This window comes from Sinocyclocheilus grahami, unplaced genomic scaffold, assembly GCF_001515645.1.
Source record: "Sinocyclocheilus grahami isolate Dianchi unplaced genomic scaffold, SAMN03320097.WGS_v1.1 scaffold1902.1, whole genome shotgun sequence".
Lineage (NCBI taxonomy): Eukaryota > Metazoa > Chordata > Actinopteri > Cypriniformes > Cyprinidae > Sinocyclocheilus > Sinocyclocheilus grahami.
Window position 1 is genome coordinate 30782 of NW_015507081.1, and position 22974 is coordinate 53755.

The following is a 22974-nucleotide window of genomic DNA, read 5'->3' on the forward strand; positions in this document are numbered from 1 at the left end:
CTGCTCTGTGTGTGTGTGTCCACTACTCACTGCTCTGTGTGTGTGTGTGTGTGTCCACTACTCACTGCTCTGTGTGTGTGTGTCCACTACTCACTGCTGTGTGTGTGTGTCCACTACTCACTGTTGTGTGTGTGTGTGTGTGTTCACTACTCACTGCTCTGTGTGTGTATGTGTTCACTACTCACTGCTCTGTGTGTGTGTATGTGTGTGTGTTCACTACTCACTGCTGTGTGTGTGTGTGTGTGTGTTCACTACTCATTGCTCTGTGTGTGTTCACTACTCACTGCATGGTCTGTGGCAGACATTTCTTCATGTCAGGACAACAATTCAATAAACAAGAAATAAATATTAAATGACTTAAATAGTAGTCTATTTCGCTAACAAAAATGGTTCCAAACAAAGCCGTGTTGATCATCTCTGCAGAAACACACAGCACTGTTCATAAAAACAGCTTCTTACTTCATTCCTGAATCAGTCGTTTTGAGAGAATCAATTGAATAAATGACTCGGCGACTCACTAATTAAGACAGTGGTTTGCCGCCACCTACTGGTAATTTTAGTTTCGTATTTAAAATCATCATTCAGTTTTTTTTCCCCTCCTTTTGATATTTCTATATTCCAGTTTTTACATTTAAAATATTAATCTCATAACATTATTAATGCAATTTGTAAGTGCAGTGTAAATGCATGTACAAGTGCTAGAAATATAAAATAAGTGTATAGAACCCTGCATGTATAATTAGGTCTTTACTTGTTTTTTTTTCTCTTTAATAAGTGTATCCCCTGCTCGGACACATACCTGGATGTCTCTGGGCTAAACAGTAGAAACAGTACAATGGTTTCCTTCAGCACAAAGTATTTAAAGAAAGATCAGAAACACAAAGTGCAATATATATATATTTATTAAATATAAACGTGAGTAGGGTTTATTTTTTATCCTCCTCTTTCACCTCCGTCTGAAAATTAGATTGAAACAGAAACAAGAGAATAATTTGCACAGCAGCAGATCTGAAAGTGGATCGTATCACAGGACGAGCTAAACTCTGAACTACAGACTCACTGGGCCTCACTTACATAACGAACGTACGACAGAAAATTGGGCGTACGGTCATTTCTATGCAAAACTTAGAATTGATCAATATGGACGCGAGCGGTGGCTACGATCAAATCTCACGTCAGGTCTCAGCTCGTGTACACAAGTGTTTGAGTTACCTGTACTTGTGCGCAGCTGTAAATGTGGTGGAGAATTGTAGAATGACAGCATTTTGCTCATTTAGATTATTTTCCTGACCGACAACCGAAGCTCATTAATTGATCGTTAACCAGAAAGATTAGAATGTAATTGTTTTTCAGGGCTTTAGCTTTATATGTGTGAATAGCAGCATAAACAACAGACCATGAGGATTCATGCACAGACGCATCATGCAGCTGCAGCGCTTCTGTGAACGGAGAAAAACTGAAATTAAGTCAATAAAACAGGAATAAAATAAATAGGATCACACAAAATATATTTCTCTTAACAAAAGGAAAAAAAACTGTGCAACTAGTTCAGGCTACACTCATTTCTGTGACACTTAATGCATTATTTATTTTCTTTATATCTTTGATTAAATCCATCTGATCGCACCGGCGCCTCGCGCACACACACAACATTAGTTCTAGCGTTGCCTGACATTTCAGCCATTCATCATCAAATTTTTGCGCATGTGAAGGATTTTGCACGGATATTAGGACATGAGTGAATTATAAAGCCATGTTTAGGCTACATAATGAATAATAGTTGTGCAAACAAATGTTACAAATATGACAAAATGGAAACATTTGGATTCTTGTCGAATGAGACTGGCTCGTGAGCCCAATGCCGTTTCAGTTTTGCTTGACGTTTGTGTGCGGTTTATAATAAATGACATTAGCCTATAGTGTGATTTTTTAAAATATTTGTGGCTGCAGGAAATTAACACACAGGACCAACACATTTAGGTGGGATTTGTTATTTATTCCTTACAAGTTGTTAGGAATCTGTTTCTTTTCTTTTAGGCATGTGGGCCGGAAACCCCGGAATAAAACAAAATACATACAGTGCTGGAATATCTTCGGATTATGCAGAAAAATTGTTCACCATCAAAATAAAGATAATATGAAGTACAATATGTTGTCTCTTCTTGTGTGCAATAAGACACTAGTAATAATAATACGGTAGTGGCACTTTTCCCCCCTTGTGTGTCTTATGGTTCACACTAATACATCACTTCTACACAGACAGGCCTCGTCTGTACACGCAGTGCATTAGCTCAGCCACATTCCCACACAACACCAAGTGTTTTTCCTCCAAACTCACTTCATAACGTCAGTCGAGTGTTTGAAGTAAATCCTTCTGTGAGAGGATGTGGCTTCTTACACAGAATAAGGCACGCAACATTTCATAGTATTTAAGCAGTGATAAAGGCATTGCATTATTAATATACTTTATTTTAATGACAATTATAATAAGAACTCAGATAAACCGTATATTGCCGTAGTCGTGTGTTTATTAGTCACGCTGAATCAATGAAAGCAGTTGAATCTTCTGTTTATTCAGCTGCAGCGATAGCCATTTTCTGGGTTTCTTCTGCGAGGCGTATTTGGAGTTTCTCTGGCCTTCGGATGGAGATTTACTGCTGATCACAGAACCCTGCTTCACTCACTATGCTTAACCAACACCTGCAGAGGCCTGATGACTGTTTTTACACGTTACAGTGCGATCCAATCCTTGACTAAACATTTAGTTCAAATATCCACTTAATCTTTAATATCTGGACATTTCTTTACGACAGAAAAGCTACGGTCACTGTCATTTCTTGAATATGTGGACATTAAACATGCAAACTCAGAGCGAGGGCTTGAACGTTTATTTTGAAATCGTGATGAGCAGTTAGCATATTTAAAGATATTGATGCATTCTCATGAGTTGGCAAAGGCTCGTGAATGATTTACATCACAAATCTGATGCAAGGCCTCACAGGTTCCCAGATGAACATTATATACTCAAACCAAACTCACAGCATCTGCGGAGATATAGCTCGAGTCGCTAACAGTTTGTGCCGAGCGCTACGAACACAACACACATGCATGTAAATAATTACAATGCATGTTTCATTGAATCGTAGCCTTTGTGAATTAACAACAGCGTTATGCTTTATAACTTCTAAATAGGATTGATTTATCATGCGGTCTCAGAAAACTGTCTAATAATGCGTCACCGGCTTATTCTTGAAGGACCTCTCATTTCGCTGTCTGCAGCTATGTGCATTATCAACATTATAAATATTGTAACCTCCCTTAACCATCACCTGGTTACATATTATAGTTTAATATATAATTTCATAGCTGCTTATCTGGTCATTCATGTTCTGTAATACCGTTAAATGTAAAGGATTTGTTGTGGAGTGAAAGGAACTAAATAGGCTAAATAGTGTTTATGTTTGTAAAGGTTTCTTTATATTTAGAAGTATAAATTAATGTAATTCTTTGCAGTTGCAAGGTTAATGGGTGTTTGTGGAGTAAGATCAATTTCTCTTTAGCGAGATTACTTCCTCTTTTTGGCCGGGTTTTGTTTCTCCGTGTTGTAAACTCTAGGGTGAGGCTTCTAAACCGTGTGTTTTTAGGGGCGTGATATTCAAATGACGATTGTTTTCTGCCGCCACATTTATCAACATGCGATCATTCGTATGATGAGATTGGCGGCATACGAATGTTTCATGAATCACACGTGAACTCTGTCGTAAGTTGATTTGTGCGCACGGATCTGTGCTCGTTTCTACGTTAGACTGATAAATGAAGCCCACTGTTTCTACTTTAGCAAACAAGAGCAGCTGAATGAAAGAGCTCAAAAGCTTGATACTGATATTCAAGATGATTGTACTCTTACCTTAACGAGCTTCTGTGAAGAGGAGCTGCAGGACGGCTGTGAACATCAGAGATGACGTGTTAATGTGGAAAGGAATTGAGCTTTAGTTTTAAACATGTTTCTGACAGCAGATTCAGAGCTTCTGGATCAGAAGTGTGTGGGAGTGTGTTTGTGAGTGGGAGTGTGTGTTTGTGAGTGTGAGTGTTTTTGAGTGTGCGTGTGGGAATGTGAGAGTGTTTGTGAGTGTGAGTGTTTGTGAGTGTGGGAGTGTTTGTGAGTGTCCGTGTGGGAGTGTCAGTGTTTGTAAGTGTGAGTGTTTGTGAGTGTCAGTGTTTGTAAGTGTGAGTGTTTGTGAGTGTGAGTGTTTGTGAGTGTGCGTGTGGGAGTGTCAGTGTTTGTGAGTGTGAGTGGGAGTGTGGGAGTGTGAGTGTGAGTGTGCATGCGTGTGGGAGTGTGCATGCGTGTGGGAGTGCGCGTGAGAGTGTTTGTGTGCGTGTGTGTGCGCGTGTGGGAGTGCGTGTGCGGGAGTGCGAGTGCGTGTGTGGGAGTGTGCGTGCGTGCGGGAGTGTGAGTGCGTGCGGGAGTGTGAGTGTGCGTGTGAGTGTGCGTGTGAGTGTGGGAGTGTGTTTGTGAGTGAGTGCGGGAGTGTGTTTGTGAGTGTGAGTGCGGGAGTGTGTTTGTGAGTGTGAGTGCGGGAGTGTGTTTGTGAGTGTGAGTGCGGGAGTGTGTTTGTGAGTGTGAGTGCGGGAGTGTGTTTGTGAGTGTGAGTGCGGGAGTGTGTTTGTGAGTGTGAGTGCGGGAGTGTGTTTGTGAGTGTGAGTGCGGGAGTGTGTTTGTGAGTGTGAGTGCGGGAGTGTGTTTGTGAGTGTGAGTGCGGGAGTGTGTTTGTGAGTGTGAGTGCGGGAGTGTGTTTGTGAGTGTGAGTGCGGGAGTGTGTTTGTGAGTGTGAGTGCGGGAGTGTGTTTGTGAGTGTGAGTGCGGGAGTGTGTTTGTGAGTGTGAGTGCGGGAGTGTGTTTGTGAGTGTGAGTGCGGGAGTGTGTTTGTGAGTGTGAGTGCGGGAATGTGTTTGTGAGTGTGAGTGCGGGAGTGTGTTTGTGAGTGTGAGTGCGGGAGTGTGTTTGTGAGTGTGTGGGAGTGTGAGTGAGTTTTTGAGGGTGCGTGTGAGGGAGTGTGAGTGTGCGGGAGTGTGTGTGTGTGTGTGTGTGTGTGGGAGTGTGTTTGTGAGTGTGCGTGTGTGTGGGAGTGTGTTTGTGATTGTGTGCGTATATGTGTGAGTGTGCGTGTGAGTGCGAATATGTGTGCGTGTGCATGCGTGCGTGTGCGTGCGAGTGTGCAGGAGTGTACCTGTGCGCGAGCGGGAGTGTGAGGGAGTCTGAGTGTGCGTGTGCGGGAGTGTGTTTTTGAGTGTGCGTGGGAGTGTGTTTGTGTGTGTGCGCGTGTGCGCGTGTATGTGTGCATGTGCGCGTGTATGTGCGCGCGTGTATGTGCGTGTATGAGTGAGTGTGCGTGTGCTATTTGAATTGAGTGTGTGTATGTTTGTGAGTGTGAGTGAGTGAGTGTGTTTGTGAGAGTGTGTTTGTGTATGTTTGTGAGTGTGTGAGAGAGTGTATGTGCTATTTGAATTGAGTGCGTGTGTGTGTGTGTGTGTGTGAGAGTGCGTGTGCGTGTGTGAGCGAGTGTGTGTGAGTGAGCACTTTGGTCTGCAGGTGCAGTTGTAAAGTGCTTTTATTTATAAAGGAATGAATGAATGAGAGTATGAGTGAGAGAGTGAGTGAGTGAGTGAGAGAGCAAGAATGACAGAGTGAGTGTGTGTGAGTGAGAGTGTGTGTTTGTGTACCTGAGAGGACAGCCTCTCCTCCTCTCTCCTCTGCAGCTCCTCCTCACCCAGGAGAACAGATGTGGCTGCTTGAATGGCCTCCTCCCTGGCCTCCGTTCTCGAACCAGCGCTCATGAGGGGGAAATGGCGCTCCCCCAACACGACCTGGCAGGTGAACCTGAGAGACATGTTCATGTTAATGCCGTTTCACACTGAAATGTGAAAAAGCGAGTCAAATCACTGAAGAACATTGCTTTCACACTGAACGCAAAACGATTGATCGTATTCTGCCAATTCACGCCTGCCTACTAGGTGGCGTGGACCAACAATGCATTTTTCCTCAGATATGCATCTTGTATATGAATTTAACACCGTCCACTGCTCAATATTAAATTAATATAGCTAAATAAAGTTTGGTTCTATGCCAGAAACACAAATTATCTATAATGCTTACAAGAAAACATCTTGCAATTTAAATAGTAGTACAATTAGCATCAAGCCACATTTGAAAATTTATGTAATTAGTGAATTTGCTTAAAATCCACTTTAAACCATCATCGAGTGCTTGTAATAACTTCCAATTGTGATCTATAGTTGATTTTGATTCTGTAATAAGCAGACATGGACTCTTTGTATACGTTTAATAACGCCACACTGCCTATTATCATAAACATTCTTTATTGTTATAAAAATACCATGAGCTGCAAAACACATACAGAAAATATCGTCATAATTATGTCTATTTGCTTCGATATTTCATGTGTAGAAAAAAGTTGCACTCGATTGTTTTAATACGGAAGATCTAGAGAGTGAAGCGCTCTGACTGGACATGGACAGTGCTCTCCAGATCATAATTCAGTGGAGAATTTATATTAAGAACATGCGAGAATAAATCTGTTCTCAGATACCAAAGATAACAAGAACTCTGCAGCCACACTCTGTTCTCTCAGAATTGGCTCGGTGTGTGCATACTTCAGGTCTCGCGACGTTCACACAAACTTGCATCCGACACTTGGCTAGATAGAAATAAATGTTTTCAAATTAAACAGCGAATAGTGATATATCAAAGACAAGAGAAAGCCTCTTTACATTGCATACATCTGCGTGTAAATTCATCCAGATTAAATGTGGAGATTGCTTCATTCTTTCTTCTGTTGATTATGTGGTTTTAGTGGTTAGTCAGTCCACAGGGATCTCTTCATTCAAACAAATCACTCAAATCTGCAATACTGTACACTTTCTGGGAGTTGATTTTGTTCTGACTGCTATTTATAAGATCATAAGGTTTGCGACTGTCAAACGAGATTTCTGCATGTATTATTAACTTTATTTGATCATTTATAACCGTAACCGTCCAATTTAATCATGTAATTGTAGGTTTGCATTAATTAAATGATCAGTGTTTGCATTTCCCCGTGTATTTTTATTTATGCATTTTGTGAAAGATCTGTTGCTTACTTCAATATCTGTCTATAAGCAGCGCATGTATATTTTTATATTTTCTTTTGCATTAATCAGATAAAACAAATCTTTAAATGAGTCCTTTTACAGCCAGATTGGTTTTTAAACATGTTTCATGCAAACAAAGTTAACCATGTGTAAAATATTAAAATACGTTGTGAAAATGATAATGGAAAACTGACGTGTACACAACTGAGAAATGGATATGAAGATCAATCGCAGCCCATGCCTCACAAGGTAAATATTTCATTTTTTTTAAATCAATGTTATAAAAACATTTGAGAAATAAATAATTTGTACATTTAAATAATTGGTAAGGGAAAAGACATTGTGTAGCTGTGTGTACACACCAGGAGTTCAACTTTCATTTCATGAACAGTACGGTTTATTTCATTCATTCACCGGACCCAAACATATGCAAGTTATTATAGTAGTAATAATAGCAGCGTAGATCTTATTTGTATTAGAAGTGATATTATAAATCCTGTACACATAAGGTAATATTTGGATTTCTCCGGCTTTCTGCACTGGCGTTTAGCAAAACCGGAAGCATCTATGCACACACTCGCTAGACCGGAAATCCAAGATAGTGGATATATGCAACTAGCCCATACTCTTCTTCTGTGTTCGTTTACACTGGTTTGGGAAACAGCGCCACCACTCTTGCCTTTATGTGCAACAGCAGATGCTCTGGGCACGTGATCCAAGCTTAAATCTCATTGGACGGCCCATTTCATCACGGAGCGACGGGGAAAATAAAATAAAAACACAGTTCGACACACAGGACGAGGGCTGCGATGATAAACCGATGCAGAATCTATTCGTGGATCGATTCACAGATCTTCAGAATGCATGGTGATTCTCTCTGGAATGGAATCGGAGTGTAGATTTTAACAGCAAATGGCGCTCTACTGTAGCTTTTATCCGCACACTCAAATGCTCATGAAGAAGAGCGCTGAAGAGCTCGTGCGTTCGGCTGAATCTGTCACCTCAGCTCAGAATACTTTTATGACGCCATATTAATGTAAACAGCCCACTGCGAACACCCTTGTAATTCGCTTCAACCTTTTCCAATTTTATGAATGCTATTTTAGGTTCAAGTGTGTGTAAGGATTTGGAAACAAGCAGAGTACGGCTGTTTCTAAAGCATGCAGCGCCCTCTGCTGTTCAAAACAAAGTTCAGAATCGACTCGATAAAGAAATCGCGACGCATTTGGAAAATCTCAGAATCGATGCCGATTAATTTCTCGATTCACGATGCATCGATGTATTTCCCCAGCCCTAAGCTGCCTCATAGGGATCTATTGTTTTAATTCAAAAGTGTCATTGCGCCGAACATTCGCACCAATTTTTTGTGTTCAGTGTGAAAAGCCCTTTAGAGAGAACACAATAGGCGATTTTCCACCTTCAGGCCAGTGTGAACTAAGATGAACAACAGCCATGTTTCCACTGTCGGGCCAAAAGCGGGCGTGCTAGGGCCAGTCGCGTTCCCACCGTCACTTCCAGGGCTTGATCGTGCCTCGTCAGGACTTCCTCGGGGCCAACGGCCAGGGCTTTCTGGCCCGCCGATTACCTTAGGCCAAAGCGCGCCAGCTCGGGTTTGAGGAGTTTCTCTGTGCCTGGAGCGCATCAGCACCGCGAATCTTTTCATATAGTTAACAGCTATTACTACAGCATTAAAGACTTTAAAACAGACAGCGGCTATTTGCACTAAGAGTAAATAGTGATGGATGCCATTTACACTACTTATTGCATATAGTGGCAATTATCTGTACCTCAGTATTGTAGTACATTACAAAACAGTATGCAATAACATTTAATGTAAATTATAATTTTACTTCAAATTATTAAATGGATGCCACCTTATATTGGGACAATAAATCCTACCTGACCCTTTCAACTTATTTCCATCATTTTTATTGAAAATAAATGCCTTTCCAATTTGATATGAGATTTGAAAAAAAAAAAAAAAAAAAAAAAAAAAAAAGTTAACAAAAGGTGGGTTCGAACTCGGGTCGATCGCGTCAAAAAGCAAGCGCTTTTTTGTGAATACAGTTAAAAATAATTTTAGCTCAAAACTCACTCGACAGCAGCGAGTGTTTGAAATAACTTCTGTTTGAGAGCCGAGGAACATACAAGGCAGGCATATTTATAACCAAGGCAATATGCACACTAACCATTACCATGTAAACATGATAAATACAACCGCTTGAAGAAATCATATAGCCTATCACAATTATGTATTTATTTAGTAACATTTTACCTGTCAGTAAGTCTCGTCTCTATATACCCGACTGTCTGATGTTCATATTTAGCTTCACGCATGTCATAAAATATCATAATCATAGTTTTTGTTCGGGAACTCCCTTTGCTAATCAGGTTGTATTTTTGATGGAAAAATTATAGAAATTATCATTCTTTCTAAATGTGATGTATACGGTGACTGCAAACAGAAACGGATGCAATTGATTTGTATCCTCTTTCTTTTGAGAAATAACAGTAAATACCACTATTTCTGTGTGACTTTTTCCAATCCTGACAAAAGTAATTATGATCAATGTATCACTTATTGTAAAACATTTATGCTTTTGGATTTAAATATTTAAGTAAACAACGAAAAATGCAAACAAACTGCCACTTTTATCATGTTCACATATACAGTATACACACGCACACACACACACGCACACACACGCACGGTATAGAACATGCCAAATTTTCTCAAGGGGAAAAAAAAGACCTCAACTAATACTGTAAAATATACATGAGTAGGGGTATGCAATATATTGTCTGTGATAATGGTATATTTTTATTATTTAATTTATTTCAAATATCAGTATTCAACGTTTTATGATTAATAGATCAAAATATTATTTATGCATTTGTAACCGCAGGTTAAATGAATTAATGCGCTGCTTTAATTGATGCACACTAACCAACACACACACACACACACACACACAGAGATATAGTCAGATCACAGATTGCGCTGCGCACACACAACTTAGCCTAGATACTAGATTGCTACATTATATTCCTCAACATCGAGGTGGTAAAATCACTGCTTTTGAAGAAATTAATTGTTTGTAGAGAGACGTGCAGGTAACACACACAACCGTCATCTCTCTCTCTCTCTCGAGTAGGGTTGGGTATCGTTTGAATTTGATCAATCCCAATTCAGATTCTTCGATTCACAGTTTTGATTCCAATGTGATTAAATAATGATATCAAACATTTATCCCATCTCTCTTTTGCAAACCATTTCTTGGAGCTGAATACCATGAACAAAACTCAACAGGCTACATAAAAACTGGACTCTTTAAGAGCTGTTTGTGTGCAAAATAGAACTGCATGATTCTGGATAAATTGAGTTTTTTCTTTTTCCCTTCTTTTTTTCTCTCTCATGATTCTGAAGAAAAAACATTAGACGACTAAACAAAATCACGCGTAATTTATGAATGAATGATTAAATGACTCACTCAAGATGTACTTGTTTCATTACTGGATGAATCAGCGTTCTTGAACGAATCTCTTGTATGATTCAAAGACAAATACATTTTAGCAGCCCCTTTTCGCCACCTACCGGCGTAACAATGTAATCGATAAACCTTCATTTGACGTGTCAAATTACTTTCAAAAGGTGATTTACTCTATTTTAATCGCTACCATACACACTGTTTATATCTGAACTATAAACTTATCCCAGTACTTCTGTGATTTGAATGTTTGTAACAGAAATAATGATACTATGTGGTTGAAAAGACTGTGAGGTTGTTTCATTCATGACCGATGACAGCTGCTCTCTTCAGGTCAGCGCAGTGCGAACGCACATTTAAATGCTCAAATCACACTGGTGTGATCGTACGCTGCACAGATAAACCGATTGATCACAACATTGATCGCACACGTCAAAGGTTGAGGAATGAATCAGACGAATCATAGCAATTTAGGAATAGAATCACGTTGGTGTTTGAATCGTGTTCACGATCTTTAACGATCTATTAAATTTAATGATTTGTCATGTTGGTGGTGACACCTCTTGCAACATGTTTAGCTATCTCATATATTATACCAAGCTTTTTTGGCCTCTGATTGCAAATGTCAATGTAGCCAAACTTTGGAGCGCTTAGATTAGCGAGCAAGGTCCTCACAGATGAAGAAAAAAAGTGCATAGGAATCGATAGGCGGAATCGAAATTTTAATTTGACAACAAGTATCCGATTCCTGATCTTAAGTATCCGATTCTGGAATCGGAATCGACTTTCGATTCCCAAACCCTACTCTCGATCTATAATTAATTTAAATAAATGCTATAATTCATTCAAATAAATGTGATCTTACCACACTATTTCATCTGTGTCTGATTTGAAGTGGGCAGAATGCTAGAGCTAACGAACCGTAACTGACGAAAATAACTAACAGATCTTCTTTATGCACCAAGAGCTTGTAACACTCCAAAGAGAAAGGAACACCTGAAATCGCATCATATGACCCCTTTAACACACTCAGCAAAATATAATCTAAATTATCATTATCAATAAAATCCCAGAAAATAGAGATTTGTCGTCAATATCGCACACCCCTATATGAGTCAGTTGGTACTACATTACTACTGAAAATTAGCTAACACTTAAATTACTCTAAACCAAGTTTTTTTATAATAATAGTTACAATTAAATAATCATATTTCTACTCCAATTCGTTTAAACATTTAAATGGTGGCTGTCATAAAAATGTTTTAAAAATGATTTATTCAGACAAAATTAAACAGAGTAAATTAGTTAATATATTATATGCTGTATACATTTATCAAAATGCTCCTCTCTAGAGTTCATTTCTCTAGCTGACTAACGAGTTTGTCACCGAATGTTTTTTCTGAGGTAAATGTGACATTGTTTACAAGCGGTTATACCGACATCTTTCTGCGGTTGAAACACATGAGACAGGATGTGGATTTCGTTAAGTTGTACGCTCTCTTTTAACATACCTTCGAATGTTCATTCTTGTTTATTTTGTGCTGTAACTAGTATTAAAGCGGAGGAGACGATCAGTTCATGTGCGCTTTGCTTCTCTTGACCCGAGGCACTACAGTGATCGGTCACTCCACATTAAACAGCACCAAAACTGTGTTTGTTTGAATACTGTAATAAAATGGTAAGAATTCGAAATCGGAGATTGTTTCATATTAAAAGTCACTGATCACAAAGCTTATTGCGATTTATTGGATGGGAGGTGAGCAACAAAGTTCAGTTTATTAACTAAAAAAAGGCTAGACTAATCAATTCTTGGGATTCAAAAATCAATACGGTTTTGTTAAAAAAAAAATCGATTAAAATAGAGAAATCAATATTTTTTTTACCCAGCCGTAATGTGCAGGCTGTACATCAGGGACACTAAAAGCATTTACACATCAAGTGGAAATTGGTTATTTTTGCATTTTTCCAAGCAATTTAATTCTTCTGAAAGAAAGGTGAAGCCACATTACAGAATCTGGGCTGGATTTATTCATGAGAAAGACACTTGTGACACTTTAAACACTCCAGCATCGATATTTAACCCGTGATGTAAGATAAAAACATGTTACCATGAATCATGCACATCAATCATGCCCGAATCAAACCTTATTTATCATTTCACAATAAAAGAAAAACACGTAGTTCAGTCCTGCCAGCTTTCGTTTATTTGTGATTACAAGGTCAAAGCAACTCCATTAAGGCTTTAAAGTCCAAAGGCTTACAAAAAATACTGGTAAAATGTTTACATCACATTTCTATTACGAAATTACGCAATCTGAGGAGGTTTGAGCTGCTGCAGTTACAATATGAACACAGTCATTAATAAAGCAATATTCACAAGTTAACGACAAAATCAATGCTCATAGCTAAATTACCATAGCTTAAATTAACCTAAAACTAAAAACTTTGCAGTCTTTGTTTCGTTGCTTATAAAGTGTTTGAGGTTTCTTTCTCTTTTCACTCATATTTACTTGTTGTCGTTTTTTTAAACCAATAGCCTTCTTTTTTTATCATTTATTAATTAGCCTAACTCATTTATGAATAATTATTTATATTAATATTTTTCAGCATTGAGAATCATGAAATTTCACTAGTATCTGTATGACTTCTGAAATATTGACTTTGTATTAAAGAAATGCATAATTTAATAAGTCAACAAAAACTTGATTGCTTTAATTTGCAAAGCGTGACCAAGCAATGCTGAATTATAAACCGATGATAATTATTAACTACAGAATGGAGAATTCGCTCTTCTCACAACTCATTACCTCGTTTTAGTAAATCATAGCCACGGCCCACGATTTTACTAAATGAAAACAATTATGAATTCCAAATTAGCGGCTAGTTTATCTTATATTTTGTCCGCATGTCATGTGCTGGGCTCCGTACACTGGATAGCTCATTTAAGATGGCAAATTTCCATAGACACTGTACACATTGAATGCATTAATGCAGGCTAAACAAATTGAAAAAAAAAAAAAAAAAGTGATATAAAATACGTTCCGTTGCACTTCTGATGAAGGGCTGTCATGCATACACAGAATAGCAAAGAGAATAAAAAAGAAATTAAATTTAAAAAAAACTTGGATAATTTACTTTATTTTTAAATCGACATGTCCTGCATTTCTTAGTTCTAGTTTTTAATTTATAAAGTAAAAAATGTTGCCTTCAATAAATTTTGGTAGTTTGATAGTTGATAGTTTTAGGGGGGGCTGAAATGACGGACAAAAAAAAAACACCAATAATGTGATATTTAGCCCCTGGAAAACGAATTTTACCAAGGGAACCCAGCCAAACACATGGACTTTACTCCCCGGAAAATACGATTTTTACCTGGGGAACCTTTTTAGTAGCAATTGGATGGGTTTTGTTGTGACAACCTGGCAACCCCGCTTATTCAGCAGCACCATGACGAGTCTGAAAGCGAAGCTGTGAGGAATAAACCTACCGTGTTTTCAATGGCACCTGCTGTAAAAGCTGTATGAAGCTCCTAGTTCAGCTATAATTCCCCACAGCTCATCTGGAGTTTTTAAGTCTACTGAAACGATATTTTTGCAGTGTTTTATCAGCAGAATGAACCAAAATCATAAGCTAACAGATGTAAATCTTTCCCTCACAGCCTCACCTTAATTCTTGTTACAAATCAAAGATGGAGCTGCTGTGAATGAGGTATTATAAGACTTACCCAGAGGATACGTGATTATGACATACGTGAATGCAGAAATCTGATCAACAAAGGCACAGAGAAGAGACGGACACAAGATGAAAGCAAATAAATACACTATTATAATCATATACGCCGTGTCTGCAATCGTTAGATTTCAAACTCCTCATCAGATCACAATCAAGACGTTATTTCGGACACTCTCTGTAGTCTGAAAGTGAGGTTAGAGCTGAAATTTAAAATGTGTTCAATTTTAAGGCAGGCCAAAATACCTGCCCGCTGGCCCCGAGGAGACTCCATCAAACTCCAGAAGTGACAGTGGAAACGCGACCGGACCCAACACACACTCGTTTCGAGCCCACAGTGCAGTGAGACGAGCTCCAGATGCGTGTGTGTGTGTGTGTGCGCGTACATACCTCCGTGTGTGGGGGGGCACTATTTGCACGGTCTTCTTTAGACGTGCCACCTCCCCACGAGAGCTAGCGAGAGACTGGAGGGCAGGGAAGCAGTTTCTCAGCACACTTTCAAGCAGCGACGGCTGCTCTCCGATGGGCCTCTAGGACAGAGAGAAACTCTAGATCAGATCAGTCATGAGACACAGAGAATGAAGCGGACGGAAGGGTTCGAATGGGGGGGCGGTTACAGACAAGAATGCACACTCATTTTCAGACAACATCCCACTTAAAGTGTTCGTTCACTCCAAAATAAACATTCTATCATAAAATGGAAGACGACGAATTGAATAAAGTCATTATTTTTGTTTTCTTTGCACTCAAAGTATTCTCGTAGCTTTGCAAAATTGAAGTTGAGCCACCGATGTCCTTACTACATTTCTGGGTCTGGAAACATTTCAGTTGTGTTGCTGTCTATAGGAGGGTCAGAGAGCTCTCGGATTTCATCAGAAATATCTTAATTTGTGTTCTGAAGATGAACGGAGGTCTCGCGGGTTTGGAACGACACGAGGGCGAGTAATTAATGACAGAATTTTCATTTTGGGGTGAACTATCCCTTTAAGTGAACGTTTGGGGAAAAACATCTGGGCCCGTATTCACAAAACATCTTAAGGAGAAAAACTTACAAATAATGGGTGTGTCAGTCCTTAATTTAGGACTCCTACATATTTGCTCTAGGAGTATTTCACAAAGCATTTTAGCACTAAAACTAGCTCCTAAATCTGTGAAACGTTAAGAGGACTCCTGAGTCACTAAGACCAAGCCACAAATGATCCTAAAACAAACATTTTAGAAACATGCTGCATTTATTTGCACACATTTTCCCACACATGTTTTTTGGTTTTGAAGGTTATCCCAACTCCAGATTTTCCTTTGATTATATGCTTGTTCTCATTAAGCAGCTGGGCAAGAAATAACAGCGGTTCATGCGTCTAGCTTGGTTTTCTTTTACGTTTGCACGTCTCACTACCAGCCATGATTATTCTACTGTTAATTAAAAGGCTGTTTATATGCATATCAACTAATCGTTTAAAAGAAGCACACATGTACGAGGCTGATAGTTAGCTGAACATATACTTGTTTAATTAGTGACACTTAGCCTGCATTTTAAAATATCTATTTGTGACCCGTGCTAGCATTATGTAAGTGATTGCGCACGGTCTAATTTTGAGCTACAGGCAAAAAATAAAAAATAAAATAAAAATTTGGCTGAATTTGAGGCTTTCACATAAAGGAGTTAATTAAGTCCTCGTCTAGTGATCCCAATGCTCCAAAGAGTAATTAAACATCTAAAAGTCTCTTTATTTGTATGTTTTCTGAGAGGAGTACCTTTTCTTCACTCGCTGCCTCTCATCCGAAGCATACGCATAAAGACGGCGCTCTATCCCGATACACACATAATAAATATATTTAGCCTACTGTAAATCTGTGTAAGTATTCACACAAACATAATCTGTTATATCTTAAGTGAACGTTTGGGGAACTGTTGGGGAAAAACACTGGATGTGTAACATTATATTAGATCTGTGCATTACACCAGCAGTTCCCAAAATCTTCCAATCCACGACCCACCTAGACCAGTATAATCTACTTCAAGACCCACCAAATTATTTGAGATCAAAAATCTATTGACATTACTGGAAGCTTAATCTTAATTAAAAGTTTAATATGGCAGAAATTAAGGATTTAAGAAAAATGACCATTTTATAGTACAACTGTAAAATTTCACTACTAATATTTAGGTTTTAATTTCCTCATTTATAGATGTTAACCCTCAGGTTGTGTTATATTTATTATTACGTCCGTTCAAAAACAGCTTAATCTCTTGCAATATCATCTAATATTGATATCAATCTTTTTGTCAGCTTGTTTTCTTTCCATTAGGACTGGTTGTGTGTTTATTTTTGGAACAGATTTATTGTAGGCCTCATTAATCTGAGTTTACGTACATCCGTTTTTGAGTGAAAAAAGGCATTATTTGTGGATAATTGTCAATAATTAAATATGAACTAAATTTGCACCGTTTAATCTAGGGATGCACTGATACGGATACTGGTATCGGGCCCGATACTGAGCTTCTGTACTCATTCAAATGCCCCGATACCAAACGCCGATACCACACAGACAATATTCAGACAAAGAAACACTGACAACAGAACAACAGACAGCAGAAAGGAGTTATAAGAGATTAAGGATGTCTACGAAGTATATGTATGCAATGAATATAACGTTAAACACTCAGTATTAACGTCTGTATAGCTGGTGTGCGCGAGCTGATAAGCAGAGCACGCTGAGTGGATTGAGCGCACGGCCGCGCAGATGCGCAAGCTTGTCCAGTGAATATACCTTTCTCACAGACATCACTGGAAAGTTTGTAGCTGGGTCGGACACGTCAAAAACAAGTAAAAATGCACAAGTTACTTAGGTAGGGAGAGAGAGCGAGAGCGCACACTTCTGTTGTGTGATCTTTGATGTTCACTCACTTAGCACACGCATCATTTGGATTAAAACTAAATTGTAGAAATAAGACCATTTAATAAGTGACGTGACATGTGGCCAAGTATGGTGACCCATACTCGGAATTAGTGCTCTGCATTTATCCCATCCTAAGTGCACACACACAGCAGTGAACACACACCCGGAGCAGTGGGCAGCCATTTATGCTGCGGGGCCCGGGGAGCAGTTGGGGGTTCGGTGCCTTGCTCAAGGGCACCTCAGTCGTGGTATTGAAGTATCGAAGGTGGAAGAGAGCGCTGTACATTCACTCCCCCCACCTACAATCCCTGCCGGTACGAGACCCGAACCCACAACCTTTGGGTTACGAGTCCGACTCTCTAACCATTAGGCCACGACTTCCACAATAGGGGCATTCACTATAAACATCATTTATTTTTACCCTTAGGCATACACGACTTTCAGGCAAAAGTGAATCTAGCTAGTCTTATTTTAGTAAAATTAACATTCTGCAGATTCTGAAACTTTTGACCGCAACTGTAATTAGTGTAAACAGAAATCAGTGAAATGCTTACCCCAAGAATTATTCTATTTATTGACTTTTTCCAACATGCTGGCTTAAATATGACCGTTTGCATTTAATTTCTGCATTCCAGTATTATAGCAAACTACATTTCTACAAAAGATCACAATTGGTTTATTAAAGCGTTTACTTGGTCCATTGGTGCTTGCACTCTGAATCAAACAACTTTAATTTTAATACCCTTAAAGCTCATCTTTGATCATTAAAATTAAATTTAAAAATTTTTTCCTGTGGAAATGACTTCCTGAATTTAATTATGCACCCTTGCCTTACCCATTTTAAACAAATTACAAATTAGTAATTAATTAATTAGTGGTAATAACAGACCCAAGTGAACAACAGAGTGGTGGAACTATGAGGTCACTTTGTAGGCAAAACCCGGAAGCGAGTTAGTATTTCAGCACTTCCGCTTCCATCGTCCCAGACTCAATGGGACTTCGGTTAAATCCCCTAAAATAAGGTCCGTGGTTCACACAAGCTCAAGACACTTTCACAGTTTATTCTGCAACATACCAGTTACACCCCACTCGTGATTATTTAAAACGGTTACGTTTCTTAAAGATGGTTGCTAACAAGTTGCTAAATGGTTACAGGCGCTGTCGGAGACATTCAACGTCATCACAGTATTTTCCAATTGTAGTATAATTTATAGTGCAATTAATTGTAGAATAACCAATTTTATATTGTTGTTCGACAATGATTTTTTGCTTTGCCCCGAAATGCAACAAGTCTTCAGATGGAAGACGCTCGTTTTACCGAAACACCACATTTACCGGCTCAGTCACGGTGAGTGAAACTTTAACGATGCATAGTGCTTAACCACGTTCAAATGAAATGTTTACGGCCACATGAAGCTGTTAGAAAGCATATGAGGATTTCCTAGAAGCAAGGATAAAACAACGTGTAACAAAGCACACTAAAATAAGTTTAATCTTACCATATCCAAACACTCGCTCACTCTGCTGTTATTTAATAGATTAAATGCACTGGAGTTGTATTAAATAGTAGGTGGAGACACGTTTTTAATTAAAATATTCACATTAATCAAGGATTGGACTTTTAGTGCACCTTATTTCGAAATGTACAGAAATATGTGCTTTCATATGTCCTTTAGTTATGATTATTTCATTTATTCTCTATTCTATTTATTACTAATGTCTCATTTCAGTTTGGCTCTAGTTTTGTATTTATTTCAGTTTATATGAAAAGGTTAATGTAGCGTGGATTAAAGCTCATACACAGAGCAAATCCTTTTCACTGAACGTGTTAAAACTAAGTTTGAAAAGTTGTCGGGAGCGTGTTGTGGCGATGCTGAAGGCGTCCGTTTATAGCCTAAGTTTAGCTTTTAAGTTCTGATGCTTTTCTTTGGAAAACTGGACCAAAGCAATGTCATACTTTTTACTGCACTGCATTTCATAAATAAGTTGTTTTTTTTTTTTTTTTACCTTTAATTCTTAAAAACATTAGAAATGTAGTACTTTCTTGTACTCCAGTAAATCTTTCAATTACTTTTACTTGAGTAAAAGAAAGTACTACATTTCTAATGTAATTAAGTATTAAATTCAATTCAATATGAAATGCAGTGCAGTGCAGTAAAAAGTGCAATGCTTTGGAGTGTTGTGAAGTAAAGTTTTCTAAAGAAAAGCACTCTGATAAAGCACACACTTGAAAAGTATTTTTAAAAGCAGAGTAGATACAATCGCCTCTGAATATAACTAATGTATATTATAGGGCTGCACGATTAATCGAATGTGATCATCATGCACATTTAGTCAGTAAAGCTGGTTCTGTAATCGGCAGGAGATCATCATCACCTGCTTTCAGACGGAGCAGCATTTACTACACAGAGCCGTAGCTCACGGACAAGCTACGCAAACAAAAATTCAGACGATTTTATTGCACGATTCTGAAATTGAAGAAATCGTTGGCGATAATGACAGCTGTTTGCGTAGCTTCTCAGTGAACTACGGCTCTGTGTAGTAAATGCTGCTCTATCTGAAAGCATGTGAAAATACCACATTTAATAACATGTTTTTACTCCAAACTCACTTCATAACGTCAGTCGAGTGTTTGAAGTAAATCCTTCTGTGAGAGGATGTGGCTTCTTACACAGAATAAGACACGCGACATATTTCATAGTATTTAAGCAGCGATAAAGGCATTGCATTATAAATATACTTTATTTTAATGAAAATTATAATAATAAGCACTCAGATAAACCGTATATTGCCGTAGTCGTGTGTTTATTAGTCACGCTGAATCAATGAAAGCAGTTGAATCTGGTTTATTCAGCCGCAGCGATAGCCATTTTCTGGGTTTCTTCTGCGAGGCGTATTTGGAGTTTCTCTGGCCTTCGGATGGAGATTTACTGCTGATCACAGAACCGTGCTTCACTGAAAGATACGCACGACAATCACAGCTAATATCTGGACATTTCTTTACGACAGAAAAGCTACGGTCACTGTCATTTCTTGAATATGTGGACATTAAACATGCAAACTCAGAGCGAGGGCTTGAACGTTTATTTTGAAATCGTGATGAGCAGTTAGCATATTTAAAGATATTGATGCATTCTCATGAGTTGGCAAAGGCTCGTGAATGATTTACATCACAAATCTGATGCAAGGCCTCACAGGTTCCCAGATGAACATTATATACTCAAACCAAACTCACAGCATCTGCGGCGATATAGCTCGAGTCGCTAACAGTTTGTGCCGAGCGACACGAACACAACACACATGCATGTAAATAATTACAATGCATGTTTCATTGAATCGTAGCCTTTGTGAATTAACAACAGCGTTATGCTTTATAACTTCTAAATGGGATTAATTTATCGTGCAGTCTCAGAAAATTGTCTAATAATGCGTTTCATAAGTTCTCGTGTGTGGGATTTACAATCGAGGATTTTTCAACATTTAGAGAAGAACACAACTTTCTTGTCAAGTTAGTTTAAATGAGATGACACACTGTGGTACAGCATCCGGGTAGAAAGCTTCTCCGGGGATATTTGGAGCCACTGTAAGCTTACCTCTCTGTGTTCAGACGCCATGATGGTCAACACGTGTCTCTGTCAACTATTTAAAGCCAATTTCAGAAGAACCGGAAGTTACGTCACCTAATGATGGGAGCAACGAACCTTTTCGAAGCTTCGAATCAATTGAACCAGTTGCTTCACAAAACGATTCAGTGATTCGAAGCGCTGGAAACAGCACTAGTGCCGCCTGCTGGTCAGAAGCGTGTCAACGCAACACAAACTCAGCTAAAACAAGCATACAAACTGCTTTTACAAACACATTGCACATGTTTTATTGAAAGTAGAATACATTAAATGCAATACCAATACTAAAATACTATTAAATATGAAGTGTCTGTATATATGTGGTTTTCAAAATAGTTTATATTAATTTGCAGGGTTTTGTTGTTTGTGTTTTATGGACAGCTTCTATTATAGACATATGTTTTGTTTTCCAAGCTGCTGTTTTATCAAATATGAAGAAATTAATTTGTAGCTTATTTAAAAAAATTTGACACTTACAATTAAAAAAAGATTAAAATGGAAAAAAAAACACAGATTTTAAGATTTAATATGGCGCTACATTAAAATTTAAAAAATGAAATCACTCATCAATAGAAAAAACTGATTTATGCCTATTTTGAGTCGACTTGATTATTGCAGTGCATTTTTACTGTCCTTATGCAAAAAACAAACAAACAATACACAACTGAGAGACTTGTTTAGAATTATTTATTGGTTTTGTTTTTATGCATTTAAAGTTTAACATCATTATAAAGTGGGTCTCAGCTTTAATCTGTTATATTAACTATGATATTTTACCTGATGGTTTTTGTAATGCTTTTTTAATGTAAAGCAGTATGAGCTCCATTCCTTGTATGAAAAGTTCACTTTAGACTGAAACACTGCAGTTAATGTGACTTCCAAATCATTAACACAACTGTGCTGCTCGTCTACATTATACTTTACTCTGCAATTCCTTTACGATCAGCACACAAGTTTAAATGTTTTACAAACAGCTTTATCTATACATATCGACATAAAGTCAGTCAAAATCACTCCAGAAATCAAAGTGCATTCATTTACACCATGTCCCATTTTTAAACACTCAATCTTTCTTTTATAGGAAGTGACCTGATTATTACTCTATTAATACAATCACAGTACTGAGCAGTGGATCAGGGTCACAGATTTTTATAGTAGGCCGATTACAGAGAGCAAAAACTGTTTGAATAAAAGATAGGCATACACACAGAATCAGTTTAAAACAGCATTTTATCTTTGTAGACGCCAAAAACAATACTAAAACCAGTGGAAATTAAACGTGCTTGCGGCAATGATAATACTCAAACATATCAGAAGCCCAGCTTTGCTAGTGATGGAGAAATTAATCAGTTACAAACTCTGAAGCAATTGCTTCACAAAACGAGTCCATGAAGCACTGGAAACACCACACGCTGTAGAAAAGCAGCTTTTACAAACAAATCCAAATGTGTTATTGGGAGTGTAATCTACTAAATCCAATTAACTAATCATTTAATTCCATTACACATGAAGGGTCCATATATGTGCTTTTTATTGGCATGTGAAATTGTAGCACAAATAAGTGCTTTTAACAAGTTATCACCTGAATATATTAATAACAGTTGAGACTGAAGATGAATAAATGCATGAAATAAAACACAGATGTGATGAAGAGCAAGTTCCAGTGGAATCTCTTCACAATCCTCTGAAGCATTCAGTCCATCATTCTGGTGATCGAGCAGCAGTTTCTCTGCAGATGAGGATTAAATAAGGGGTGTATTGGCCGTCTGTAGCTTAAAAAAAAAAAAAAAAAAAAGGAACAAACACAGAACTGGAATAAAAAGCAGATAGAGAGCAATGAACCAAAGACAAGAGACACCAGCAGGAGAACAGAGAACAAGACCATGATCATCAGCAATAACAAAATAAAGACAACTGAACTGAAAACATGAACAAATCTAGACCGATGTGACACTTATGAACATGCAGAAAAGAAAAGCCCACAAACACACACAACAAATGAACAAGTGTGGCAGCTTTCCAATTCTCCCTCAGCATGGCAAGTTCCTGATAACGTGGCAATATCCAATTCTGTAGAACAA

At 38.2% G+C, this 22974-nt stretch overlaps 1 protein-coding gene across 1 annotated transcript; it reads right to left on the reverse strand.

Moving 5' to 3' along the window:
* Positions 1-739: 739 nt before the first annotated feature.
* Positions 740-20916, reverse strand: LOC107573244 (double-stranded RNA-specific adenosine deaminase-like). Its single transcript, XM_016259680.1, has 5 exons — positions 20864-20916; positions 14760-14899; positions 5725-5881; positions 3908-3943; positions 740-956 (listed from the first exon to the last, which is right to left on the reverse strand). The coding sequence occupies exons 1-5, from the start codon at positions 20882-20884 to the stop codon at positions 927-929; spliced, it is 384 nt and encodes a 127-aa protein (XP_016115166.1). The 5' UTR covers positions 20885-20916; the 3' UTR covers positions 740-926.
* Positions 20917-22974: the final 2058 nt, after the last annotated feature.